General features: G+C 45.9%; 1 protein-coding gene and 1 long non-coding RNA gene across 8 annotated transcripts in view; one reads left to right on the top strand and one right to left on the bottom strand.

Annotated features, from left to right (window-relative positions):
• Positions 1-22,433, top strand: part of Sbp2 (SECIS-binding protein 2) — a 169,031-nt gene that overhangs the window by 123,671 nt on the left and 22,927 nt on the right. For all 7 annotated transcript variants that reach the window (XM_077668244.1, XM_077668241.1, XM_077668240.1 and 4 more), the window contains one exon: positions 5,146-5,381. In XM_077668244.1, coding sequence (XP_077524370.1) covers positions 5,146-5,381 — 236 coding nt within the window. The remainder of the gene's footprint in view (positions 1-5,145; positions 5,382-22,433) is intronic.
• Positions 10,503-19,858, bottom strand: LOC144094513 (uncharacterized). Its single transcript, XR_013306505.1, has 3 exons — positions 19,368-19,858; positions 14,836-16,148; positions 10,503-13,128 (listed from the first exon to the last, which is right to left on the bottom strand). It is a non-coding gene; the product is annotated as an uncharacterized LOC144094513 (long non-coding RNA).

The following is a 22,433-nucleotide window of genomic DNA, read 5'->3' as shown; positions in this document are numbered from 1 at the left end:
GCTCAGCCATGGCAGGGAGGCCACGACCACGTTAGATGCCATCCTGCCCAACGTTACCTAAGAAGATAACGTCAATATCGCCGCCTACCTTCAACGCGCAGAAGCCCGAAGGCTTGCCCGATTACGGATCAAAGACCAGCAGCGGACCGACGCCAGACGCTGCAACCTACGAAGACAGCGCGGAATACAAGTCAGGAGACCGAGTCTGGGTTTGGATGCCCATTTGCTGCCGCGGATTCAGTGAAAAGCTTTTAAGGCGAAAGCCTTTTAGGCTCATCACTTGCCAGCGGGGATGTTTGTGTCACACTATAGCTGTCAGTCAAACTGATGATGTCAGTGGTGTAGTATGTCGTAGCTATAAGTATAGTGCACTGACTATGCCTAGTTAATTAGTAATTAGTTAATTGGTAATTAGTAAATTATTAATTAGTTAAGAAGTAATAATAGTGGTTTGTGTAGTATGTCATAATTGGTAACTCGGTATACGATAATGCACTGCACATTGCAAGGCGCCAGCAGACAATGCACCTGTGCTTCAGCCTACTGCGCATACGTATGACGTCATTTAATCAACGTCATCACCTCGCATCAGCGACACAGGCAGCAACACTGCGCTAAAGGCTTTTGCCTCACCGCACTTGAGGTCAACAAAGTGCCCCCTGAATTTTTGCGTTGCTATTTCAATCCATACAAGGTTCTTCATCGGCTAGGTGAACTGGACTGAGAAATCGTCCCGGGCGAAATGATTGCATCCCAGTGACGCTGCATATGGAAGTTGACCATGTTGTCCGTCTAAGGTCTTATTATGGGCGCTAAAAATTAAGGATGCTGTGTTTCCACACTCGGTGTTTATTTTTCACAATCCATTTTGTTTCTAGTTGCCGTATATGCTTTAAAGCATCAGGTCGTTGATTCTTTCAGAGGGGAGTAATGCTATGAATCTTTTTAGTGTTTGTTTGTTCATTCTACAAAGCTGCCGGTACGCCACTTTATTGCTTTGTTTGCGATGCAAGACGGGACCAGATTTATCTGAATTGATCACATCCAGGCGGAGCCAGTTTTATGTTGTTTCAGAATGTTGTAGTAACTTAAGCAGGCTTAAGTGCCATCAGAACTTTTTTTTTACCTTAGCGAAATAAAATACATTTTCCTTGTTTTCTTTTTGGAAAACTTAGTACGCGAGCTTTGTGATTCTTGGGAAAGCGGACTTTCTTGTGGCGCCCGTTTTCTGATTTTTGAGGAAACGGAAATGATGCACCCGTACTTTATTACTTACATTTGGAAGCCTAGAGTGTTCGTATGTTATGAATGTGGTCTGTTTTGAACAGTCAAGTGTTCCCGGATGTGAAAAGCGGCATGTGTTGTGCATGCCTGCGCCGGTGCGCACTGCGAAAGGTGCGACATTCTGTCGCTGGCTTGCCTGGTTTTCATAGCATCGATAATTAAACTCAAATTATCACACGGTGACACTAGAGTAAGCTTGCAGCACAAAAGGGGCTAAGAAAAGTGCCGAATGCTACGGATTTCGCAGTGCAACTTACATTCCTTTTGGCTCATAGAACGCTTTTGCAGAACCACGCCGCTGGCAAAACCCATTGCGACTCGAATGTTTCACTGTCTGCACCTACGAATAGTTGCCGCCACCTAAATGAGTGCTTCAAGATGATAATACATCATTTAGCATTTACTGTCCCCTAGGAATGCGACGATTATGACAACTGCAGCTGTGCACACTGAGGTTGTTCACATAGCTGCGCACAAACAGTAGCTGTTTGTCATCTGCGTGGGAGGGAGAGTATCCCAGATGCCTGAAAGCTTGTTCACACTTGGGCATTCAGTGGCGAGAGCGGTTGAAATCCACGGCTGCTAAAATGCTGCCTCACAAGTCATCACATCGCCACTCGTCTGTGTGTCATCTTACCGGTTCTCACCTATGGGGCAGAAACATGGAGGCTAAGGAAAGGGTTCAGCTTAAGTTAAGGACAATGCAGCAAGCTATGGAAAGAAAAAAATCGGCGGTGGTTTAGCTCCGGTTAAACTTGGAGTGACATGACAGCTACAGCTGGCCGAGTGGAACTTGCTCAGTTGAATTGCAAAGTCAGTCTTTCGCCGCTCCGTTTCATTGGGCACTCCTTCATCTTCGTCCCACTTGGCACATCACATGCGCACAGCTGTGGCAGCTCAGTTTTGCCGGCAGCAGTAGCTGCTCCGTACCACGTGACCAACCACATGACGAACCACGTAATCAGCCACGGTGCCACGCCGCTGGCAGCCGCTCTGCACCACGTGACAGCATGGTGAAGGCTCGAAATGCTACTGTAATGTAGCTATCGCAACAAAATGATAGATGTAACGTAGAGAGACCGGAAGCAGCCAGAGTGAGTGAGGGAGCAAACGCGGGTTAATGTCATCCTAATCGAAATCAAGAGAAAGAAATGGGCTTGGGCGAGGCATATGTAATGTGAAGGCAAGACAACTGCTGGTCCTTAAGGGTAACGGAATGCATGAATTCCAAGAGAAGGCAAGTGTGGCAGGGGGCGGCAGAAAGTTAGGTAGGCAGATGAGATCAAAAAGTTTGCGAGGATGTGGTGGCCGCAGCTGGCAAAGGACAGGGCTGATTGGAGAGACATGGGAGATGCTTTTGCCCTGCAGTGGGCATAGTCAGGCTGATGATGACGATGACTCAAAGTCATAAACGCGGAGAACCTTTCGCGATCGCGCTGGCTGATAGCACGACTGCAGCAGCAGCCACCACCACCCTGCACAATGCCACTATGAGTGGAATGAGGACCATAGGGATAGTCAGGGAATCGTAACTGGGCTAGAGGCATAGAGTTAGCTAGAGCAGAGCGCGTGCGGTTGTGCCGTGGCTGGTTGACTGGAAGCAGAGGTTGACCTGGTTCTGCCCACATGTTCCGTCTCATGGTCTGCCCGCCACCATTGCTCCAGGAAACTAATGTACTCTTTGCGGTCCGCTGCCAGCGCTCTGTGCGTCCCCTCTCCCAACGGGTGAGGAGAAAAAACACTAATTGAAACCATACGAGATAAAATTGCTCTTGAGCTTGGCAGGTGGAGGCACTTGCTTTAGCTCACTCTCAGTGGAGAAATTTGCCACTGATGAGGCCAAACTGGAGAACGAACGTCCAAGCTACTTCGAGTCTGTGCACAGCATAGCTTTATTTTTCCCACGAAAATTTATGCGAGAGAGGAGATTTTTATTGGAGGGGATCCAAGAGAAGGGTCCCGCCGAAATGGAGAACAGTGGGCATAGAGCGGCTGGCAATTGCAAGTAACACGTGCTGAGATAGCGCTGCGAAGTGGGGGTGACATGCCCGAGGCGTCGGCTAATGAAAAGCGCCTCAAACCTCGTGCGCCAACACGTCGTCCCCTACGCTCTTGCTGAGCGGGGTCGGCGAGGTGCTTGCCCTGGAAAGTGCCCAAGGCACGCACATGTGTGCATCAACCACAGCTTTAAAAACAAAAACAAAAAACATTAGTCTGATGTCGCATCTGGGACGACACATTCCTAAGTGACCCCAAGCTGTTGAGCTGCGATTAGGCTCTCTTTCTTGCTGAGTAAATGTGGAAACAGTCTGGGGTTGACAGCAGTGGGTATGGCACAGCGTTGCTTTCATTGTTCACTTGCTGCCAATCGTCAGAATGTTGGCCTAGGTTGTAACAGCTGCCCTCACAGCATAATGCTGTTGTCGCAGCAGTCCATATCAGTATGGCCTGCATGAAGAAAAGGGCATCCTCGTGACCTGTGTCATTGCGGTGGCATGCCCCTTCAGCAGATTAAGCTGCTAATGTGTTTTTGAGAAGAGCCTAATTAGTTCATTTTTCTGTGTTTGTAAGAAGAATATGCAGATCCCACTCAAGAAAGTCATTGGCTTTCAATTGGACTTTCCAATTGGAAGCTCCAGTTGGAATGTCCAACTGGAAGCTAGTAATTTCCTTGAGTAGGACCTGCATATTGGTCTGCCCAACTGGAACTAAGGAAACCAACTGGGCTACCCAATGGGTGAATTGCATTTGCAAAGTCAACACAAAGGATCATGGGAAACCGCTACTTCCGGTTCCAACTTTCTTCCCCCGTTTCGCTTGCTTAATGGCAGTTGCTGTTTTAATAATGATTATTTTACTAATTTATGTGTACTTCAACAGTGCTGATTGTACTGCATCATGGCCAGGCCAACGTGACATCGACTCTGCCCTGCTTTTAAATTCCGGCGTTTTCGTACGAAATGCAGCCAAAATAATGAAAATGCACAAGGCTTCTATGAGTATACAGTGGGATGTATTGATATGGGCTGTGCACACAATGGCATGTATGGGTAGTTTGCTAGCGACAGTCTTTTCTTCAAGTTTCGAGAAACATACATCTATCATCTGCTAAATGGTACACGTTTCAGCACTTCGTAGTGCAGCCAAAACAGAAATATATAATGACTAATGCGTTAAACTAGTTGAAACGCGTGTGAAACTGACTGCAGCGCATACACAGAACAGTCAGCTTATGCAGGCATATTAACCACGATCGAACACGCTTGCCTTTCAGAACTGTCAGTTTCTGCACTCTGGACATGCATATATGCAGCACACATGGATCTTACGTTGATGCTGTGCGATGAGTGATGTCGCAGTACAAATAAACGAGTGAATAAAGGATGCCAACATGCATGGTGAATGCAATTCAACAGGCAGTGTGTGGGAGAAAATTGGAACCGGAAGTAGCTGGTAGAACGATTTTCTCGTGGTTTTTTGTGTTCACATCGGAAACACACGTCACCCATTGATTCTTGAGTTGAGCTGGTTGACCTATTCCGTTGGCTGGGGTGCAAAATGGCAACAAATAAAAAATGAGTGGTTATGAGAAAAAGGTCATCTCAAGGATGCCTTGAGGGAAGGGAGAATGTCAAGAGCAGATGAAAGGCACTGCAATCTGTCACCAATGGCAAGCTCAGTCATTGGGAATGCATTTTTGCAGCAGCTGCACCCAGTATATGTGGCTGTATCTCCAAACTTTTGCATTGAAAATTCTGTTCTGGTTTGTACTTTATTTTGTATCATTATTGCCATACCCACAGTACTTTGTATTCTCCTAAATTGTGTGCAAATACGCTCTCTCTACATCTTCCCTTGCAGATTGTCCTCAAAGAGCGCGAGGAGCGCCGCCAGCGGCAGGAGAAGCTGCAGCTTGCCTCGGCAGCCCGACAGAGCCTCCTGGACAGTGCCATCCCCAGGGTTGTGGTCGATCTGGACGACAGCCCAGTGCCTGAGTCTGGCGGCCTCGAAGAGGGCGATCCAGCAATGCAGCTCCCTCTGCCGCAAGCAGCAGCTGACCTGGAGAAGAGGCGCCTGCACTCCACCCGGTTCAGAGAGTGAGTGAGGCACCAGTGTTGCTGTTCAGTCGCATTGTACTGGTAGTAGAGCGAAGGACTTGGCATGAATTGCTTCTGGTTCCCATTGTGGGGAAACTAACATGCCAAAACTGAAGCCAGACTTGGGGCTGAAAATTTTCTGCTGAATGCTATCCAGGAGAGAAAAGAAAAACAAACTTCCACATCTGTGCGTCCCGAGCGGGCTTTAACCAACGCCAGCACAAATAGAACAAGTTCATTTGCGGCGCTTCAGAGCACTGGGCCGTCACTGCAGTGCCTTCTCACTACGTGCTGTAATGCTGCACTTTTAAGATGAAAGCCTTTCTAGGCTAATGGCTCGCCAGGAGGGATGTTCGCAGAAAAGTGTCACACTATAGCTATCAATCAAATTGATGACATCATCAGTGGTGTAGCATGTCATAGCTATATATATAGTGCACTAACTATATTTACTCAATTGGTAATTAGTTGACTTGTAATTAGTTAATTGGTAGTTAGTTAAGAAGTAATTAAGAAGTAATACCTAGTAGTGGTTGGTGTAGTATGTCATATTGTGAACTCGGTTTATGATAATGCACTGCACATGTGCAAGGCACCAGCAGACAATGCACCTGCATTTTGCCTACTGCGCATGCGTGTGACATCATTTAATCAACATCTCCACCACACATCAGCGACACAAGCAGTAAAGGCTTTCGACTCGCCACATGTTAGTTCAACAAAGTGCCCCCCTGAATTTTGAATCCTTTCCTTCTGTGCTTTCAAATATTTGGTGGCCAGGGGCATGAAAAGGGGCCGAATCAGGAGCCAAGAGACTAAAAGGCTCACCTGTATCTCAAGTGGCAGCTTTATGTAGCCGCACATGAAGGTGAGAAGGTAACAAAAGCGAACTGGCTAGTGTTGTGGCATGTCAAGCAGTGCTGTCAACGTGCTGCTCAGCACAAAAAAAGAGAGAGAAAGAGGAGGGACTGAATGCTCTATCAAAAAGCCAGCGAAAACGAAGACACTGGACAAGAAGGCACAAATACACACTGACGCCAGACTTAAGACTGATTTATTTTTTGCCCATCCATGTACTTAAAAGCCATTTTCTTGCACAAGCACTCATGCAAACGAAAAAGAAAAAACACAGTCAAGTCTGGTCGTCATTTCACCTCTGAGAAAAAAAAATTGGTGGTGGTTTAGCTCTGGTTAAACCTGGAGTGATGCGATAGCTACAGCTGGCTGAGTGGAACTTGGTCGCAGAACCAACCACGTGATTACGCCGGCAGCTGCTCCACACCACCTGACCAACCACGTGACAGCGTGGCGGCGCAGCCACGCTAAAGGCTCGATATGCTACCGTAATGTAGCTATCGCTACAAAAACTCACTCTGTCTTTGTGACAATGACAGACGGATCGCTTATGCAGGACCGCTCATATTTTAATTAAAAATGCTTCAAGCAGTTCTCGCCTGTGCCTGGGTTTCCTCCTGCCAATATTGCTTGTGTGCTGAAACAGGGGGCAAGCATTTTCTGCGCTTGTTCACTTATTCCCTGGTGCGTTCATTCTGGCATTGTCCTGTCTGCCTGATGCATACTTTCCCACAGGACATGGGGATTGAATGCACCAACCCCTACGCACACTTTGTGAACTTTTTTGGGAGGCTAGTTGTTCAGGCTTGTTCTCTTTCGCCACCGGAAATGCGTACACAAAGACCAAACAAAAAGCCCACGGGGGCTTAAAACACCAAACTCGCCCAGCCAAGTTGAATAGCCAACCCGCCCAGCAGTTCATGCTTCTGAACTACTTGTACCCTGGGCACCTTTCTACGTGTGTTCTTTTCCACAGACGTCTTGTCTTCTTGCATCAGCGCAATCTCCTTCACTACGTGTAGGACATGTGTTGTGCCCCATTGCCTCAAAACTGGCTTTCCATTTCTGGAAATCTGCAGTTGTTCGGACCCCTGTGGCCTTCTATAGAAGAATGGAAAATAATATAATAATAATTGGTTTTTGGGGAAAGGAAATGGCGCAGTATCTGTTGGACACCTGAACCGTGGTGCGTGCTGTAAGGGAAGGGCTAAAGGAGGGAGTGAAAGAAGAAAGGAAGAAGAGGTGCCGTAGTGGAGGGCTCCGGCATAATTTCGACCACCTGGGGATCTTTAACGTGCACTGACATCGCACAGCACACGAGTGCCTTAGCGTTTTTCCTCCATAAAAACGCAGCCGCCGCGGTCGGGTTCGAACCTGGGAACTCCGGTTCAGTAGTCGAGCGCCCTAACCACTGAGCCACCGCGGTGGGGTGACACAATGGAAAATGCAGGTGCAAGATTTCGGGGTCGGAGCTCTACCGGCAGCTTAGGGCCCTCCAGCTAGAGTATCCCTGAGCTGCTTCAAGCAAGCTTCAGCAGCATCGTCGTCCTGTTGCAATACTGACTGAGGTGTACTGGAATGAACTTTGAACAAGTCTATCCAAGTAATGCAGGAAGGAGGAAACAGGCAAACTTACTTGAATGGAACTTCCCATTCTTTGAGCCTTTGACGACATTCTGATGAAGGCCCTATCAGAAGAGAGGAGCCACTGTGTCACGGAAGGTGTTGGCTGTTTAATGAAGACATGGGGTTGCAACAACAGGAAAAGCAAGGGCCTGCAGCCCTTGATCGCCCAGCGAAGCGAATGATCTCAGGCTTCTTCAGGCGGATAAGGAAAAGGGGGGTGTGTTGTGCTTCCATCTTCTGCTTTCGAGGAAAAAGCAGGCGCAGCAATGCACAAGAACTTTAAGCCTTCAGCTTTGAGATCTTGCAAGGCGAAGGCGTTAGCACTACACCTTCTCAGTCAGTTTAATTTGTATAGGCTCGAGAAAGAAGTCTGCAAATGCCAACAAAATGTTTTGCGTGTCTTCTTCATTGTGAAGATGCACAAGCCAGGCAGCTCATTTAGGGCCATTGTGATCGAGAAGGGTTCATAGCAGAAGACGGCTTCGAGATTTTTGCACCACGCCATTAAGGGACTTGTGCCGCCAAATCCTTCTGCAGTGCAGAGCTCGTTGTCCTTTGTGGAGAGCATTAGCAATGGATTTCCTAGTGCCAATGCTGCTTTCTCTGTTGACATTCAGGACTAGTTTATTCCATACCCCATGACGGAACTTTTAGAAGCAGTGCACGAATTAATTGAGAACAAGGGCACTGTTGCCTTCCAGAGAAAGTGTGGAATTTCACTTGAGTCCTTCTTGGAGCTCATCGTGGTGTATCTAAGGTCCACCATTGTACAGTACGACGAAAATTGTGTTGTACAAAATCATGGGATATGTATTGGTTCAAGTGTCACTCCTGTTCTGTTCATCGTGTTCTTGTCAAAGTTTGACTCAGCGCTGTGGGAAGCACTTCATGACTGGGTTTTTAGATATGTTGACGATTTTTTTTATTATCCTAAATTTATCATCAATTGATCAGCTAAGTCCTGTTGTGGACCTGATTTTAAAAGTTTTTAACACTTGTCCTAAGAACATGGTTTTTACCAGACTTACCCTCTGACAAGACCATTAGGTATCCTGATTTAGAACTGAAGGTTTTATCTGACGGCCGAGTGAGAACTGCTTCAAGTATTGAAGCATGACGATCAGACTTGACTGTGTTTATATTTTTCTTTTGCATGTGCACTTGTGCAAGTAAATGGCTTTTAAGTACATGGATGACCAAGAATTAATCAGTTGTAAATCTGTCATCAGTTGTCATGTGTCTTTGTTTTGCTGGTTTTTTGATAGAACATGAATAACCAACTCGCCCAGCAAATCACACTTCTGGACTGAATGCTGTAGCATGAAAAATGCCAAAAGTGGCAAGAGATACGGAACACGCTTTGTACAACAGCAGATGGTGGCGGTTCGTGAAGCCGTGTACTACCAAGGAGAAGAAGCGCACTGCTGAGCTTAAAGAACAGAAGTAGGCGATGGCATCAGCATATCCAGCAGCAAAATGACCTGCAAGGTGGCAAAAGAGGCTAGTTGGTATTGCATTGCTATGGAGCTTGAATGTGGTTAGCTTGTAGCTTAAATGGGGTCACAAGGGCAATACAAGACGACTGTATTTTATTTGACAAGAAAGAGCTTAACAAAGTAAATGGGTGCTATCACTGAGCATGCGTTTCACTTATTACTTCAGTTATCAACAGTGTGAGCTGTTTACCTACCAAGGTCATCTCACCGGGCGTTAGTGCTATTGAATGTGTGCTGACACAACTTTCACACTTGTTGTTGATAAAGAATGAAGAATGCCTGTATGATCTCCCTGCCAACTCTGTCTGTGAATATGGTTAGAACACGAGTTTTTTTCCAAATGTGGTTGTCTTTTCTTTTTTTTTTTTGCGGTGATCTGCAAGCGAACCTGGTGCACTGCTGTATTATCCAGGTTTCTTGCTTGTGCCTGCAACCTAACATTCAGACAGAACCAGTTTGTCCTACATAACTGGTACTGTCAGATTGAGAAATGTTGCTGATTACTCCCATTTAGCAGCACACATACAGTTCCGTATGCCATTGGCCATGAGAATCGACTGCCTTGCATTTTGATGCAGTTCACCTTCTGACACATTGACTTCAATTTTCTTGGAGCAGAGAAGACCAGCTCAACGTTGTGCCTGCTAGCTATATTTTTGGTGCAGTGCGGGATTTTATGCACATGTGAATTACGACTGGCCTTTTTCTTTCCTGTTCACTGCTTCCTGACTGAGGGCCTTCCCCTTTAATAGCTTTAAGTAGTCCTCCACTACCGTGGTGGTAAAATGTGCCACATTTCAAAGCCTGGCACCCCAAAAGTCTAAGCTCCTTTGCATCTGATGGTGGCGAGACTTCTTCATTGCTTGTAACAAGCGGGCCTTTGCCATGCCTCTTTTGACAACCTTAGAATGCCCTGATTCGAATTTCAAGAGTGGCTTCATGCTCCTGCCCCAAACAGAGCAGCTCGTAGGATCTTCGTCCATGTTGATGCAAATGTTAAAGTGCACAAGGAAAGCAATTGGTTAGGGTCATCATCTAGGACAAGGACTTGTTGCAGAGGATGGTGGTGAACTACCTGCAGATGAATTTCGGTGTTCTTCACATCAAAGACACGTACAAGATTAATCAGTCCTCTGAGGTCATAAACTTTTTGACAAAGGCACCTTTATCTTGCATTTATGAATATACAAGAGACATGTATTACAGCATTCCACATGGTGCTGTACAGAAAAGCGATTCAAGCTGGCATTGAAAAATATGGGTTCATGTAGTTTCGGAACACATGTGATATGTCAGTACCATAATTCTACAGCACGAAAGAGGAAGACGAAAGAAAACGAGTTGAGACAAACATTGCACTGACTAACAACTAAATACTTTATTCACAAGAGACAATATTTATAGGCTGCAGGAAAACAAGATCAATCAACGAACACTCCCTGAAGTTAAAAAAATATATCGCTAAAAAGCTTCAACCGGTACCAGCGTGACATGTTTGCACGAACCCCAGCTCCTAAGAAAAAAAACACCAAGCAACAAAAACACAAGGTGAAGATGGCACAATGCACTGTCATAGTCAATCAGGTCTTGAAATCGTAGATCGCAGGATCCCAGTCTCATTTTTGTGTAGGGTCACCGTAGCCTTTGCGACACACACTTCACCCTTCGACCACTTCACTTGACACTTGGCTGCAATTTCTGTATAGGATCTGCGTGCCTTTAAAATCGGGTTGACACCCTCTGCCTACTCGGCAGTGCAGAACAAGATTAGAGCTAGGAGGCTTTCCCAGCGAATCCAGGTGCTCTTTTACATGTGAATTCACACACTGCCCAGTTTGCCCTATATGCGTCTTACGACAGGAGAGAGGAATATAATAAACTCCCCTTTCCTGCAGGGCACAAAAGACACTTCATGGCGAACACTGCACCCCCTCGTGGTGTCTGCTGATCGCTGGGCAAATCCTTTTAAACTTATCTTCGGCTTTGAAAACCACTCTTATCCCATACTTAACACCAGTCGTCTTCAAATGATATGATATCCCCCCCGAATTATCACAATCCTGTGGAGGGGCCTTTTTTTTTCATTCTCTTGGCCATTCTTTCACATAATTGCCCTAGCGTCACTTCCGGAAAACCAGCTTCCTTCAGGTGATCAGCTTGCATTTTCAAGGAAGCTTCCATTCTGTGAGGGCATCATTTAGCCAGTGATGCTTTGAGACACGTGGCCACCACCTCCTGCTTGACAGTTTTGGAATGTCCTGAGTTATAGCTTGGCTGACCAGGGGCCATATTCTCAGCAGACATGTCCTTCTTGAAATATGATTTTTATGTCCAAAAATTGGATTCATCTTCATTTCTGCAGCTACACGGTGAACTTCATTCCATACGAGGCCTCTTGAAATACCCCGATGACTTGATCGGCCACAGCTACATTTGGTCCTTGAATGCGTGTGAAGACAGTGTAATTATAAACATACGTCAGAACTTTTATCACCCGTTCATCTAACTATGGTTGTAGTTCTTTTTCCATTCTACCAAGGTAAATGTCACTCAGAATCGGGGCCACTCGGGGACCAATGCAAACACCAGACTGCTGTACATACGTACACTTTGTCCTTCCAGTCAACAAAGGTAGAATCCAGGTAAAACGATAGGACCTGTAGAAAGCTCTCAACGGAAATACCAGACCTCTGGATGAACGCCTCCTCATCATTATCGAGGGTGATGCAATCCTTGACACAATTCATTAGAGGAGAACGAGGGACGGAACAAATTAAGCCCTCTACTTTCAGACTAAAATCGGAACATTGCGTGAGGGACTTACACTAAAGGAACTACACAATGCCCATTGAACTGGATACCCTAAAGGGGTCTGCCAAAGTCAATGAAGGTAGATGCTCTTGGAGATTGCCCAAGATGGGGGGCTGCCACGAGTCTTTCTCGGACACTGTGGCTCAGAAGGGAACTTCCGAACACTTTAAGCTGAAGACTCTTGACATTCTTGACACTGGAACACATGCCTTCAAGGTCCATCCGTCATAGGAGGGCCGGAGCTCGTTTTTTCATCGTAGAAGGCTTCACTTTCACCTCTTTAAAGTTCCCCTGGATCGCCGCCTGTGACTGTTCCTTGAAAATTCCTCCTTCGTTAATGACAAAGTTCCCCTCTTTGTCAGATAGGACCGGGCAGAACCCCTTGCTGACCAAAAACCGCTCCAACGGCTTAACACCATCAGTGGAGGGCTGCCTGCATTGCAGATTAACTACAACTGCAGAGCACTCAGCCACGCATCTTGGCCTTTCCTGTTGGGAGGCATGCCTCAATATCTGTTGTGAGAGTGCCAACAAATCCGCGTGGTCGAGATTTGGTTCAAAGGAAAACTTCGGTCCTTTTTCCAGGGTGCGTAAATGGTGCTCGGGAACCTCTTTTGCCCCAAGAACAAGTACATTGTCTCTGGACTTTGTCTTTCTTTTCCTGGTAGGCAGTGTCGGTCGTACATTGTTTCATGGTAACTTAGTCAGGTGATCCACCGTTCTACACCATTCACTGAACACAGAGTGCTGATGTCTTTCTCCCCTCTGGGTGATGCACTGGATGTGCAGGTAATCCTTGTAAAACCTGGCTTGTCTCCACCACACCGAACAGAGAATGCGGCAAATCCTCCTGGAATGTCCTGGCGAGGGTTGCATCCATCCTCACAGGGTCTAAACATCCGGAGGGCAAAGGCTTTGTCTCGAGTACCATGACGAAGTTCTTGCTCTGTAGGCACTGACTGCAGTTAGTATGGTTAAAACACAAAGATTACAGAAGTCACTAAGGTTGAAAGTTGCACATGAAATAGAGCCAAAAGAATTAGCAATACACTTCTGGAGGACAAAAAGTTGGGCGAGTTGATTCAATTCCATAATTCTACAGCGTGAAAGACGAAAACAAAAGAGAACGAGGTGAGACAAACTCGGCACTGACTAACAACTAAATGCTTTATTATGGAACCGAAAGAACTCTCCCAATTTTTGTCCTCCAAAAGTATGTCAGTAGCGGCGTTCCTTGACTTGTTTCAGGAATATGCAGGAACTTTGTTTGTTGAGCATGATGACGTGTTGTACACTCAGTGAACAGGGATCTGTATAGGTTCGTGCGTTGTCCCTACAGGGGCATGTGCAACATGCAGATGATGGTGAGTTGCGACATCACGATTTCCTGAGCGCCTGCAGGGACATCCCTGCAGGGGGACGTTGGCGAGCAGTGCATAACCGCGGACACGAGCACCCATGCTTAGCCATGCATGGTTCAGCTGTGCCCGGGCAAAAGGGTATCCTGGTGGTTGAACCAGACCCGAGTGTTTGGACCTTTAAGGCCCCTCGGCAGAGGCAGCTCACCGCATTGGCCCCAGCTTCCTGTAGGCGGCACCCCTGGCCTGGCCCGATCATTGAAATTGGCAGGCACCTTTTCCTGTCCTCCCGTCCACCTTTCACTTTCCCAGCCTCTTTTTCTCAACTTTCCTTCTCCTCCTCTTTTGTTCTTTTTTTTCTTTTCATGGGCAGCCAGGGCTAACCTTGTGTGGTGGACTACCCTGAGTTACGCCGTATTTGGTTATAGTTTGGTTGTGCAGCTGGCATGGGCAAAGCGTGCTTGCAAGTTCCTGTCTCGTCCCCTCGTTGGGCTCTATGGTGGGTGCCTGGCACCACAGCAGAACACCACATACTTTTATGGCTAGTGTTTTTCTCTTAAGCATCACTTTCTGAAAAGAGGGCGGAACAAAGCACACATTTTCACAAAAGAAAGGTAACATTCCCCACATTCCATGTCAACCATAATGAAATAGAAGGAAACTAAACAACAATCATATCCCCATTCCTTGTACCAAAGTACTTGACAGATGCTTTAGGCCTCGGATACAAGGTAGTTGCGGTGGCTCAGTGGTTATGGTGCTCGGCTGCTCACCCGAAAGATGTTGGTTCAAGCCCGACTGCAGTGGTCTAATGTACTGTGCAATGTTAGTGCAAGTTAAACAACCCCAGGTGGTCGAAATTTCGGGAGCCCTTCACTACGATGGCCCTCTTAGCCCGAGTAACTTTGGGATGTTAAACCCCCCTAAACCATAAACCAAACAAGGTATCCAAAATGGCCAGTGGCGACTTACTGCTCGAGCTGCATGACACTGTGCAATACACAAAACTCTCAAACATTTTGTCCATAGGGGACATCGCTGTCTCTATCACTTCAGATCGGTCTCTATAAACACTTTGACGTGCGATCTCAGAAATTGATTCTTTCCACCTCGCAAAAATAGAACTGATTGAAGGGCTCACCGACCAAGATGTCATTGATGTTCACCAGATCAAGGTCCGGAAAGATTACAAGGAAATAGACACAAAACACCTGGTCCTCATATTCAATACCAGCACATTGCATTCAACACCAGCACCATCAAAGTGGGATACCTGAAAATAATTGTAAGACCACATACTATACCCACCCCGCAGGGGGGCGCCTGCAGCTTGCAGGCGTCGTGACGGTGAGTGGCGACACCGTGGGTTCCCGAGCATCCGCAGGGACATCCCCGCAAGGGGATGATGGTGAACTGTGCATCACCACGGACCCGAGCACCCGCGCCTCGCCGTGCGTGGCATCGCTGTGTCCGGGGAAAAGGGGATCCTGGTGGTTGAGCCGATGCCGAGCGTTTGGACCCTTAAGGCCCCTTGGCGGAGGCAACACACCACTTTGGCCCCAGCTTCCTGCAGACGGCACCTCCGGTCAGGCTGGGGGGAATCGGTCAGGCCGGGGGGGAATCGGCAGTCGCCTTTTCCTATCCTCCTCTCCATCTTTCACTTTCCTATCTCTGTCTCACAACTCCCCTACATCCTACTCACTTCTTGGTTTTTCCTGTTTTCCTAGTGGCGAGGGTTAACCTTGTGTGACCAACTACCCTGAGTTGAGTCATATTTGGTTATAGTTGAGGTGTACAGCTGGCGTGGGCAGGACTTGCTTTCAAGTTCTTGTCCCGTCCCCTTGTTGGACTCCGTGGTGGGTGGCTGGCACCATGACCGAAAAACTAAAATTTTTCATGGCTCCACCCTTATCCAAACCTGATCGCTCTCTAAAAAGAGGGCGGAACGAAGCAGCTGATTTTTTCTCAAAAAAGAGACAAACATTTTCAAAGTTCCACGTAATCCACAGGGAAAGTGACGGAATACAGGCAAGAATAATATCCCCATTCCTTGTGTCAAAATGCTTAACCGATACCTTGGACCCTGGCTACAAGGTCTCAAAAATGTCCAGCGGCGACTTAGTTCTTGAGCTGAGCAACAGCATCCAGTGTTCCAAACTCTCAAACATTGCATCTATAGGGGACATCTCTGTCTCTGTAACCCCCCACCGATCTCTAAACACAGTCCGAGGTGTAATCTCTGAATCAGACTTTATCCATATCACAGAAGCTGAAATGCTTGAAGGGCTTACTGACCAGAATGTAATCAACGTTCACCGAATCAAGATCCGCAGGGATAACAAAGAAATAGATACCAAACACATGGTCCTCACATTTAACACCAGTACCTTGCCCGAAACGATCGAAGTTGGATACTTGAAAGTCAACGTCAGACATTATATACCCAATCCCCGCCGATGTTTCAACTGTCAAAAGTTTGGCCACGGCTCACAAAGTTGCCGTGGCCGCAAAACCTGCGCGAAATGCGCTTCGAAAGACCAGCATTCTGAGGAATGTGACGCAGCACTGCGCTGCGCAAACTGCGAAGGAGACCATGCAGCGTACTCCAGGGCATGTCCGTCCTGAAAAAAAGAAAAGGAAATAATTACCATAAAGACAAAAGAAAACATGTCATTCAAAGTAGCATGGAGGCGTTTTGCGCTTACGAACACATTCCCTTTCACAGCAAAACCCAACTTTGCTGATGTGGCGCGCGGGGACGTAGCACCACACAGCACTACGGCACCTGCCGAGGCTGCTTTCACAGAGCCAGTGGCAGGGCCATCCACGCCCCAGGCAGGGACAGCGAAGGCTGCTCTGCCACTCTCAAAGCAGGGAGCGCCGGTCCATGGGTCGGCATCCCGCAGGACCTCCCCCGTCGGGAGAGGCCTGAAACTAACACAACCGCGGCCCCTCTGCGGTCCTCCAGCACCTCGGTTGAGGTGATGGATACAGCACCCACACCGCCTCCACTACAGAGGCGGAACAGCTCTCTTGAGTGGAAAAAAGACAGGCCTCTCATAACGGGCCCACCACATAAGTAAACCCCACTTCATTTCTTCTCAAAAACATAAACATGGCTTTTTTAATTCAGTGGAATTGTAGAGGACTTATGCAGAATTACAGCGACATAACACATATTTTAGGGTCAATGTTACCCACAGCTTTATGTCTTCAGGAGACCAATCTTGATCCACAACATGTACATATCCTGAAACATTATAAAACTTTTAGACGCGATCGAGAGCAGGCAAATCGGCTATCGGGAGGCGTCGCGATAGTCGTTCAAGGTGGCGTGCCTGCTCAAGAAATTAAACTCAAAACAAAACTTGAGGTGGTTGCAGTCAGTATCGTAAGCTACAAAACACTAACAATCTGTTCCGTATACATTCCTCCACATTTTATGTTAACACTCCATGATCTACAGCAACTGATCAGAGAACTTCCGGAGCCATATCTGTTACTTGGGGATTTTAATGCTCACTCCTCCCTGTGGGGAAGCGAACGCTGTGACGCTAGAGGTCAAATAATCGAAGATTTTATCCTGACGAATAATGTAAGTCTTTTAAATACGAAAAAGGCCGCATACTGTTCCCCAACGTCTGAGAAAATTAGCAGTTTAGACCTGTCTTTTTGTTCACCTTTTGTTTTTAGCGATTTTAAGTGGGGCGTTTTAGACAACCCGTTTGGGAGTGATCACCTACCAGTTTTTATAAGCCTATCATCCTCTCCTGCAGTCATCCCAACCAAACCACGGCGATGGAAGCTACAATTAGCTGATTGGGCATTGTTTAGAGAAAAGGCTAGATTAGAAGACATTTACTCAGAAACACTTAGCATTGATGAACTCAATGAAATTCTCACAAAGTGTATATCGATGCTGCACGGCTAGGTATTCCCCTGTCCACAGGCGTGGTGCGCCAGAACCACAAGGTATGGTGGACGCGAGAATGTTGGGAAGCCAAAAAACAACAAAATAAGGCCTGGGGTGTATTTCGTAGGTATCCTACTCACGAAAATCTAATAGTTTTCAAAAAGGCAAAAGCTAAAGCCCGATATATACGGCGGAACGCGGAAAAAATGTCTTGGCAAAATTATGTGTCTTCAATAAACAGCTCGGTAACATCAAAAAAACTGTGGGAGCAGGTCAGAAAAGTAAATGGCAGCTATTCCCCATTCACCCTTCCTCTGCTGACGGATCCTGGTATTCAGACAAGTATTAAAGAACAAGCAGACATTTTGGGGCAACATTTTTTTATAGTTTCTAGTTCTTCCCACTATACACAGTCATTCTTAAAATACAAAAACACAACTGAAAAACAAAGGCTCCCTATGGCAGGCAGCACAAACGGGCCTTACAATAATTTGATTACACTTCAAGAAATACAGAGAGTATTTTCTATAGGTTAACAAACTGCACCAAGCCACGACGAAATTCATTATGAAATGCTGTCCCATCTATCTGAGCAATCTGTAGAAGTTCTGTTAAAATTTTTTAACAAAATATGGGTAGTAGGGAAAATACCAGCTGCTTGGAAAAAAGCCGTTATTGATCCATTTCTAAAACCAGGAAAGCCACCAACCTCCCCTAACAGTTACAGGCCTATAACCCTTACAAGCTGTCTTGCCAAATCTTTTGAGAGTGTTATAAATATTAGATTAATGTTTATTCTAGAATCCCGAGAGCTTCTTGATGTCCACCAATGTGGTTTTAAAAAAACATGTTCCACAGTCGACCATTTAGTCCGCCTGGAAAACACAATCCGAGAGGCCTTTATACACAGGCAACACTGCCTTTCAGTCTTTTTCGATATGGAGAAGGCATATGACACGAACTGGAGGTTCGGGATTCTTCGCGACCTGGCAGAGCTTGGTATCCGCGGGAGGATATTGAAATATTTGAGCGACTTTTTATCCAACCGTTCTTTCCAAGTTCGTCTCGGCGCAACCCTCTCAAATAATTTTACTCAGGAAAACGGCGTTCGATCCTCAGGGATGCATTTTAAGTACTACATTGTTCATAGTAAAAATGAATTCTTCAACCAGTATAATTCCACAGCCCATTATGTACTCGGTCTACGTTGATGACCTTCAAATTGCATGCACATCTTCTAGCCTGGCAACTTGTGAGAGACAACTACAACTCACAATAAACAAATTAGCACTTTGGGCAGACAGAAATGGATTTAGGTTTTCTCCACAGAAAACTGTTGTGGTTCTTTTCTCGCTGCAGAGAGGACTGCAGATTGATCCCACCCTCCACTTGAACGACACCACACTTCCAGTAAAACAAGAACACAAATTTTTAGACTTAACTTTTGACAATAAGCTAACGTTTCTACCACATATAAACACCCTAAAAAAGAAAGCCACCCAATCCCTGAATATACTCAAAGTACTCTCACGGAAGCGTTGGGGATCCGATAGGAGGTGCCTATTGCACATCTATCGCTCTCTAGTACGCTCTTCGTTAGACTATGGATCCATAGTTTATGGGTCTGCGAGGCCATCATACCTTAAAAAGCTAGATCCAGTACAAAACCTCGGGTTGCGCCTTTCAACTGGTGCTTACAGAACATCACCCATAAATAGCCTTCACGTAGAAGCAAATGAACCGACCCTCACCAACAGGAGAACAATGCTTACCTGTGCATACGTACTGAAAATAAGGTCGCTACCGAAACATCTTTGTTACACCATAGTTACAAAATGCCCATCCAGAACACTGTTCACCAACAAACCTCAAGCTGTAAAACCATTGCTCCTCCGCTTTGAAGAAATATGCCAAGAAATAAACATACTAGATGCACTTCCTGGTGTTGGCCAGAGACCCGATAGGTTGTCACCTTGGTACTTGTTTCCTGGTGTATGCGATTTCGCACTGACACACATTCAAAAAAGACATACCCCACTGGAATATATACAGCAAGAGTTTCTTGGAGTAAGTGAAAAATACAAGAATTGCACAGATTTCTACACAGATGGATCAAAGACAGCACTCTACGTAGGGAGCGCGATAGTGCAAGGGAAATGGGAAAAAGTGGTCAGGCTGCCTCAGTGCGCTGCAATCTTTACAGCAGAATGCTACGCCATTGCTCTAGCTGTAGAACAAATATTGAAGAAAAACATACAGAACAGTGTTATCTACAGTGACTCTCTCAGCGTAATTACAGCAATAAACCCCAGAAATGCAACCGAACCCTTAATAGGAAACATAATACATAATGTAATACGAGCTGCTTCACAAGGACATACAATAAAGTTTTGCTGGGTTCCCAGTCACGTGGGTATCAGCGGAAATGAGAGGGCTGATGCAAGCGCCGCACTTGCCCTTGACGCAAAAATAAAACCAGTAAACATACCGCATAAGGACTGCATCAAGTTAGTCCAGAATAAATTGAGAGAAAAATGTCAGGCTTCTTGGGACAACGAGGTTAACAACAAGCTGCACTTTGTAAAACCTGTCCTGGGTGAATGGAAGACCTGTAGGCACCAGGAACGATTTATTGAAGTAATTTTATGTCGTCTCTGCATTGGACATACACACATTACACATAATTTCTTACTAACGAAACAAGACAAACCTCGTTGTGAAAGAGGTGGAGACAAACTAACAATAAACCATTATTTATTCTCTTGTGCAAAACTCGAAAAACTAAGAAATAAGCACTTTACAAAGTTTTATAATGAATACACTCCTTTACACCCAGCGCTGCTTTTAGGCGAAAATGCCATTGTTAACATATCTTCCATTTTTAGCTTTTTAAAAGAAGCAGGTGTTCTTCAGAAACTAAAATTTTATCCACAGCTTTGCTTTATAATATGATGCATTTCAGCCATTTTCTCATTCCATGAGAAGAGGGCTGAGGTGGTTATTTGAATGGTTGGGAGCCTCAGGATCCTTGCCCAGCCAAGGATGGCTACTGAGGTTATCTGACCTTCTTGAAAGCGTTTATTTTTAGCCATTTATAAAATTTCTTTCTCTTATTACTACCAGAACGAAATAGCAAGTTAAGTCCTCTACACAACCATGTTTCCTCCCACCTACAGAAAAGTGTTCATATACCTTGAGCCTGGCGCATGATAGCCTTAGCTGCTTATGTGCCATTAATCCCAACACAACACAACACATACTATACCCAACCCGTGCAGATGTTTCAATTGCCAGAGGTTTGGCCACGGCTCACAGAGTTGTCACAGCCACAAAACTTGGGCGTGAAATGCACTTTGACGGATCACTCTTCTGAGGAATGTGATGCTGCCTCACGGTGTGCAAACTGTGAAGGATACCATGCTGCATTCTCCAGGGTTTGTCTGTCTGGGAAGAAGGAGAAGTAAATAATCATGCTGAAAACCAGTGAAAACATTTCATTCAAAGAAGCAAGGTGACGATTTGCTCTTACAACAGATTTGTTCTCCTTCACCGCAAAAAATAAACTTTGCTGATGTGGTGAATGGGAAAGGCACACCACACCAGCATTCGGCACCTGTCTAAGCTGCATGCGGTGAGCCTGTGACTGGGCCATCTGCGCCTCCGCCAACCCCAAAGCAGGCTGCACAGACCCCCGCAGCCCTAAGCCACAGGTCAAGGTGAAACTCGGATGTCCATGTGCCTTCTGCACGGTCGTCCAGTTCCTTTGAAGAGGTGATAGACATCACCCAGGGCAGCTCTCTGCTGTCCACGTCGGATGGATAGCGGGCCTCCTTGAGTCGGCTCTGAGTCACGGTGCCAATAAAAACCTAATCTAGTTTTTCCACTTTACACATATAAAATAAAATGATGTTCATAGTACATTAGAATTGCTGGAAACTTTTAAGCATGTTAAACAACGTAAAGATATGTTTGCTTCACTGTCTCCTGTCGCCATTTGCACACAAGAAACAAACCTAGGTCCCCAGCATACAAATTTGCTTAAGAACAATAATGTCTTCCGCTGTGATGGAGAGCAGGTGAGCAGGCTCTTCAGCAGCATCGCCATTATGGTACAAAGTGGAGTCGCAGCTCATGAAGTGACACTTAAAACTCGATTAGAGTCCGTAGCAGCTCCCCTTATCCTCTCTTCCTGTCCCCTCACCTCTTTCATTTCATTTCTCCATTCTGCCTGCTATCCTTTATTTCCACTGTCCCAGCTCAGGTGCTTCAGTATCGATGGCAGATGTCAGGGCTAGCAAACATCTTTTCCTTCCTTTTTACTATTATTTTAATAAAAAAAACCACTACCACCACCACCTGTAGCAGCCACGCTGCTTACATATAAAACTATTACAGTGTACCTTGAACCACACCTGAAAGCAACTCACAGTGAGTTAGAGAATCTTTTAGAGCGACTGCCAGAGCCCTGTCTGGTAGTTGTAGGCCTCACGGCACATTTCTTTTTTTGGGGAAGTGAGGATACAGATACCAGAGGCCAAAATAAAGAGGATTTTATTCTATGTAGTAGTGTTCGTTTGCTGAACTCTGATAAAAGCACCTACTGCTTCCTAACCAATGAGCTGTTTAGATTTGTATTTTAGTTCACTGTCGGTTTTTAGCGATTTTAAATAGGATGTTTTAAGCAACCACCTCTGAAGTGATTACCTGCCAGTTTTTATCAGCTTATCATCCTCACCTGCAGTCATCCTAACTAAACCACAAAGTTGGAAGCTTCATTTAGCTGACTGGGTGCCATTCTAGATAAAATATACGTATATAGAAAATTTAGTGTTGATGAACTCAATGAAAATTCACTGCTTGTATCCTTGGTGCTGCATGCTTAGCTGTTCCGCAGTCCTCTGGAGTAGCATGACAAAATTGCAAAGTATGGTACACACAAGGATGTAATGAGGAAAAAGAACAACAAAATAAACTATGGGATGTCTTTTGTAGA

The sequence above is a fragment of the Amblyomma americanum genome, chromosome 6 (assembly GCF_052857255.1).
Source record: "Amblyomma americanum isolate KBUSLIRL-KWMA chromosome 6, ASM5285725v1, whole genome shotgun sequence".
Taxonomy (NCBI): Eukaryota; Metazoa; Arthropoda; class Arachnida; order Ixodida; family Ixodidae; genus Amblyomma; species Amblyomma americanum.
This window is presented reverse-complemented; position numbering and strand designations above follow the sequence as displayed.